The sequence below is a fragment of the Microtus ochrogaster genome, chromosome 5 (assembly GCF_000317375.1).
Source record: "Microtus ochrogaster isolate Prairie Vole_2 chromosome 5, MicOch1.0, whole genome shotgun sequence".
Classification (NCBI taxonomy): domain Eukaryota; kingdom Metazoa; phylum Chordata; class Mammalia; order Rodentia; family Cricetidae; genus Microtus; species Microtus ochrogaster.
The window spans coordinates 85,974,696-85,981,141 of record NC_022012.1 but is presented as its reverse complement, the minus strand read 5'-3'; the positions used below and the strand labels follow the sequence as shown (position 1 = coordinate 85,981,141).

Genomic DNA, 6,446 nt, shown 5'->3' with positions numbered 1-6,446 from the left:
GATAGATAGATAGATAGATAGATAGATAGATAGATAGATAGATAGATAGATAGATAGAAGTGGCCAAAATGGGCTATGATCTTGGACTCCCAGAAATAAAAAATACTAGCATATTCATTAGCCTAGCACTATGTATTTCTACAGCAAATACTTAATTACTATTTTTGGCATTTTCAGTCCACTTACTGCTATGTTTGTAGGCAGAATGAAAGTGTTATTAGTCCCTACGAGGCACACAACAGAAAAAGGACATTCAAGTTCTCTCCTGCTAATTTACCAGGGCTCTGACCTAAGCCAAGATACTTAGGTCATCTTTTCTACAATAAGAGGAAAAGTAAGAGTACAGTTTTCTTAAAGCCATCCTTGAGAGTAAATGACATCATGCAAATTCAGCATTTAAGATGGAGCTTGAGATTCACAAGGTCACCTTTTAAATGGTGATTTTTTTTCCACTTTAACAATATTTAAAGGGGAAATTTTATTAACATAATACTGCTACAAAATCTGCAAGGCTTTTAGCAAAACTCTAATATCAGAGTATATACATCACATATATGCCTGTTTCCATGATCTTAAGTCCCCAGTTATGACTTCACCAGACCCAAGACCTCAATCATCTACTTAACATTTTAACTTTGGTATTAAATAATCTTTCCAACACAGACTAGTCAAAACCAAACTTTTCCCTTCCTTCATCCTCCTGGTCTCCATTTCAGCAGAAAGCATGCCTATCCTACTGCTCAAGAAGGGAATTACCATTCTTTCAATCCTCACACCAATCCATATTCCACAACAGAAGTCTTGCTGGACCTACCACAAATTACATCTCAGATGTTTAGCTGGATGCCATGGTACACGTCTCTAATCCCAGCACTCAGGAGGCAGAGGCAAATGGATATCTGTGAGTTTGAGGCCAGCTAGGTCTACAGAGCTACACAAAGGTCCTGTGTGTTAGTTATTGTTCTATTGTTACGAAGAGATTTTGTGGTTGATGTTTTGCTTGTGATTTAACACAAATAAAGCTTGCCTGACTATCAGAGTGCAGAATTAGCCACTAGTTAGCCAGAGGCCAGGCAATGGTACACCTTTAATCCCAGCACTCAGAAAACAGAGCCAGACAGATCTCTGTGAGTTCAAGGCCACCCTCCATGCAAAATTAATCCAGTCTAAAATAGAAACAGAGCCAGGGGTGATGGCTCACACCTTTAATCCCAGTATTTGGGAGTCACACACCTTTAGTTCCAGCACTAGGGAGGTGGAGACAGGAAGGGATATGGCTGGACCAAGAAAGAAATATAACTCAGGAGGAGATAGGAGATTCCAGCATTCAGCTTGAGGATTCGTAGAGACAGGATCTTGCCTATTTGGTCTGAGCATTAGGAGAGGTAAGAACTAGAAGCTAGCTGCTCTGCCTCTTTGATCTTTCAGCTTTTAACCCCTAATATCTGACTCTGGATTTTTATTGAGTAAGACTAATTAGGATTGTGTTACAAGAGACCGTGACCAAGACAATTTACAGAAGACAGCATTTAACTTTGGGTTTGCTTACAATTTCAGAGGATTAGTTCATGAATATCAATCATAGTGAGGGAACAGACAGGCATGGTACTGAAACAGTGGCCGAGAGCTTATGTCCTGACCCAAAAATTGGGGAAGGGGAGACTAGACTGGCATGGGACCTCAAAGCCCACACTCAGTGACACACCTCCTCCGAGATGACCACACCTCCTAATCCTTCCTAAACAGTCCATCAACAGGGGATTCAAATCTATGAGCCAAAGGGGGGCCATTTTCATTCAAGCCACCAAATAGCACTGTCATAGCTACCAAACCAGCCCTTGCCACCAAGGGCTTTTTCTATTATCCCTTTACTTTCCAACTAAAGGACTGTCCCTCATATAAACCCTCAAACACACGTAAAATAAGACCACACAGCCTCAGATATACAGTGAGTTCAAGGCCAGCCTAAGCAACATAAAAACCTGTCTCAAAAACTGGACAAAAGTGAATCCTGTACATCTGTCTATACACTTGGTAGTTAAAAGCACTGTTTGCGCCAAGCAGTGGTGGAGCATGCCTTTATCTCAGTACTTGGAAGGTAGAGGCAGGCTGTAAGTTTGAGGTCAGCCAAGGCTGTTACACAGAAAAACCCTGTCTCAAAAACCGAAAAAAAGAAAAACCCTGTCTCAAAAACCAAAACAAAACAAAACAAAAAAAAAACCCAAAAGCAAAAAACAACCAAGAGCACTGGCTGCTCTTCCAGAGTATCCAGATTCTATTCCCAGCACCTCCATGGAGGCATGCAACCTTCCAGTTACAACTCCAGTTCCAAGAACTCAAATGCCCTCTTCTGGCCGCTGTGAGCATCAGCCATACACATAGCACACAGACATGCATGCATGCAAAACACCTACAAACATAAACAATAAAATAAAAAAATAATTTTAAAAAAATTAAAAATAAACCAGGAATGGGGGCACATACCTTTGACCCCATGATGGGAGGGGGCAGAGACAGACACAGGCAGATCTGTGTGGATATAAGGATAGCCTGGTCTACGTAGTGAGATCCTGTGTCAATAAATAAATAAAAAACAGGCTCACTCCAATAGAATGCCCTCTTTTTAACAATTTTAGAAAAAAATTTCAAGCTAAAAAATTAAGTACTGAAGACTATCAATTCCTAAAGGAAAGAAAACTAGTGATCAATGTCTTTGAGTAGAGAAGATGGCACGGCATCTAACACCAGAGCCAGGGAACTGGCGTAAATAAGGAAGATGGGCAAATTCACTCGTATAAGGGAAATGAGAGCCTGGTGAGCAGTGCTACCAGCAAGTGTTCAGACAGAGCAGTAAGAGCCTGTGGCACTTCCAACTGCTCAAGGGATCTCAAGATCTTGTGAGCACCATGGAAAGAATGTGGGAACTTTCCTCAAGGAGTCTAACCAGTTAACTGGAAGCACACAGACATGACAGAAAACTTGGAATCCTGTGGTATCACAATTGCCACTTACTGACAATCATCTGCAGGCTGCAGTGGCTTGAAGGCAATCCGACTGTCGATCCTGAGAAGTGGGGCAAACATTACTAAAGGGCTGACTTCCCTCAACAGCCAAGGCTGCAACACGGCATAAAACAGCCATGCTGGTGGAAACATGCCTCTCTGACACAGTAAGGTATCCAGCTAGTTTCTTCAAAACAAGTTAATACTCCCCAATTGGTAACCATATTTTAGTAAATATTAACTTTTCCCAAACCCCTTTTTTTATTTTGAGACAGGGTCTCATTATATAATCAATTTGGCCTCAAACTCACTGTTCAGCTCAGACTGACCTTGATCTTGGGATACTCCTCCCTCAGCCTTCCAAGTACTACTTCACTACAGGCACGTGTCACCACAGCTAGCTTTTTCTCAAACTTAAAAAAGTAGTAAGAATAAAGAGCAAATATGTAATGGAACATTGAGGTGCTGAACTCTAAAACTCCATTATCTTTAAGGGAAACATTTTCTTCAGTGCTGGAGGCACTAGTAAGATGCCCATGCTCCTGTATAGAAGCTCTCACTCATCCTCCTTTAAGTAACCCTACTTATGCTCACTGATTTATTTTTTTTAAAGGCATGAAAATAGAAGGGAACTATATGGAAATAGCAAGAGTGGAAAATAAGAATAATGGGTGGTGAACGTGAACAAAGTACATTATACAGATGTATGAAGAATGTTACAATGAAAACCATTAAGTATAATTGGTATTCTATGCTAGTAAAACTTTGTTTTAAATCTTGGTAAACGTCTAACATTCCTATAATTCATAAAGTCCTCACCATTAATTCTGCATAACTGTCGAGTTTGTTTTCTTGTCTCTATAGATAAAAATTTCAAAGTACAGCCTATTCACTGGATGTATCACTAAGAATCGCTCTATCCAGGGGAAGTTCCCGCCTGCATTTTAAAACAATACTGCCACCAGAAGTCTAAAAAGAAAAGTAACTGCTAACAACTCCGAACCGGCTAATTACGGAACATTTACTTATCTCCATCCGGGGCTACATTACAACCTGCCTGCTCTTGACTACACCCATTCCTTGTACCTCTCCTCCCCACTCTCCTTTTGCTTGAAGCATCAACTAAACTTGAAAGCACATGGTTTCAAATCTGTGTTCGTCCCCAAAAGCGGAAGAACAAGAGGGCAAATGAGTGTTCAACGGCTTTCTGTTGTCAAATAAGAGAAAAGCAAATAAGATAATGCCGCGAGAAGGGCAGTTCTTTCGTGAGAAGAACGTCAATAAGCGCTAAAGATACTCTTGAGAGAAGATCATTCACAACCTTCACATGAAGACTACGAAACAAGAGGGAGAGAGGGAGAGGGGAAGAGGAAAAGAGGGAGGGAGAGCATAGAAAGGGAAGGAGGAAGGACGGGAAATAGAGAAGGAAAGACAGAGAGGAAGGGAAGTAAAGAGGAGGGACCTGGGGGGGCGGGGGGAGAAACTGGAGATTAAGTAAAACAGAAAAGGAAGAGATGAACTTGACTGTCCAACTTCACGCAGCATCCTAACGCCCTGTCTCGGCGCAGGCATTACACAGGCGTGGACAAACCGTACAACGTCTTCAAGCCTTTGGCTTCAAATTAACACTTTGTAAAGAGCCAAGCAGCTCTGCAACGTGTCACGGAACCGCCGCCTGGGGCCGTACCCCGAACCCGGGGGCGATGCCGGCGCGTTCCCGGAACCCCGCGGCAGCGCGACCGGGTTAAAGAGCCGCGGCGAGGAGCGCGCCCGCCCGCCCCGGCCGCGCGCCCGCTCGCCCCGCCGCTCACCCGGTAGTTGCTCGAGCCCACCCAGCCGGTGAGCGCGTCCACTGTCTTGGCCAGGCGACTTGGGTCGTCCTCCAGGTCCGGGATGGCTCCGGGCGCGCCGAGGAAGAGCAGCAACTCCTCGCCCGCCTGCAGCCGGCCGCTCACGTCCTTCTGCAGCACTTGGGCGCAGAAGTACTCGGCGCCGCGGGGCTCCATGGCCGCGCCCGCCGCCCCTCAGCCGCCCGTCGCCCCTCGGCTTCCAACTTTCCTCGCGGCACCGCCCGGACGCGGCGGTGAAGCCTCCGAGACGCGCTCGTCACCCAGAGACGCCGCTGCCCGGGGCACGGCGGCCGGCGGGGGACGGCCCCCCTAAAACTAGTCAAACTCGGCGCCCCCCGCTTCCAGCCCCGCTTCAGAGGCTGCGGCTGCTGGCGACGTCAGCGCGTGCGTGACGTCAGAGCGACGCGCCCGCGGACCGGGCCTCCGGGCGCGCCCAGCACGGCGGGGGCTGCGGCGTTTGGCGCTGCTGAGAGCCGGAGCCGTGGGCGGTCGAGGTCGCTCGGGTTTAGTCGCGTGGGCGCTCCCTGAAGGTCCCTGTGGGAATCCCGGCATCTCCGGCGATTCTCTCCGCTGCCGCCGCCGTGAATACTAAAGGAAAACTTTCTGGTACTTGTCCCCTCCCTGCCCCGCCCGTGCCGTCTTTTTAAACCGGAATCCACGGTTCGCGTTCTTCCTCGGCGGAGACTTGGCTGACCCGGCCTGCAGCCACCCCCACAGCCGCTGTGGAAGGAAGACTTTCTGTTTCTAGTTGATAGCGAGGTTTTGCCAATGGATTCACATTTCTGTTAACACATTTTCACTTCCCACCCCCACGCCGGCAAGTTCCCAGACCGCTGTAACCCACTAATCATCTCCTGGAGCTGGAGTTACAGTAGACAGTTGTGAGCCCCACCACCTGGTGTGGGTGCTGGGAGCCGAAGCTGGGTCCTCTGTGAGAGTAGCAAGCCCTCTTAATTGCTGAACGATTTCTCCAGCCCAGTGTTGTTGAGAATAGGTTTGACTGTGAAGCTCAGACTAGTCTGGAACTCTTGTTCCTTCTCCCTCGGGCGTTTACATTTTAATTTATATATAGGATACCTTTCCCATTTGTAAGTTTTGTAACTTCACGCTGTTCTTTTTCCTTTTCTTCCCCTCCCCTTTTTCTTTGACCCTGGTAAAATTTGAGCTTTATCCCTAGGGCTCACTCTGCTATATTCTTTGAGTCTAATTTCTTTTTCATACCAAAATGTTGGCATTTCATTCCATGCAATGTGTATCTTAAGTCTCTTTCTTTTTGACTTAATCGTTTTCCATTGCACTGTGATTTGTTGAGCCAGTCATCCATCCGTAGGCATCTGTGTTGTTTGTAGTTTTTCATAATTATAGGTATATACACACGAGTTTGGGTGCCCTTGGAGGCAGAGGCATCAGATCCCCTGAACCTGGTGCTACAGGTTGTTACAGTAAGACGCTCAACGTGAGTGCTGGGAACCAAACTCAGGTCCTCTGTAAGACCAGTACTTACTCTCAAAGTCTAAGCCATTTCTCCACCCTGCTAGGAGATGAACATTTTTAGTACTAGGATGTGGTTCAATTGACATACTGTTTGCCTAGC

General features: G+C 46.2%; 1 protein-coding gene across 23 annotated transcripts in view; it reads right to left on the bottom strand.

The window, feature by feature from the left end:
* The window catches only part of Clasp2 (cytoplasmic linker associated protein 2), a 189,055-nt gene extending 183,870 nt beyond the window's left edge, over positions 1-5,185 (bottom strand). For 12 of the 23 annotated variants that reach the window (XM_026779560.1, XM_026779567.1, XM_026779568.1 and 9 more), the window contains exon 1: positions 4,814-5,184. In XM_026779560.1, coding sequence (XP_026635361.1) covers positions 4,814-5,008 — 195 coding nt within the window. In that variant the 5' untranslated portion in view covers positions 5,009-5,184. Of the gene's footprint in view, positions 1-4,813 lie in introns of all 23 variants that reach the window. The other 11 variants (XM_026779566.1, XM_026779571.1, XM_026779578.1 and 8 more) reach the window with 3 other exon arrangements.
* Between the last annotated feature and the right edge of the window lie 1,261 nt (positions 5,186-6,446).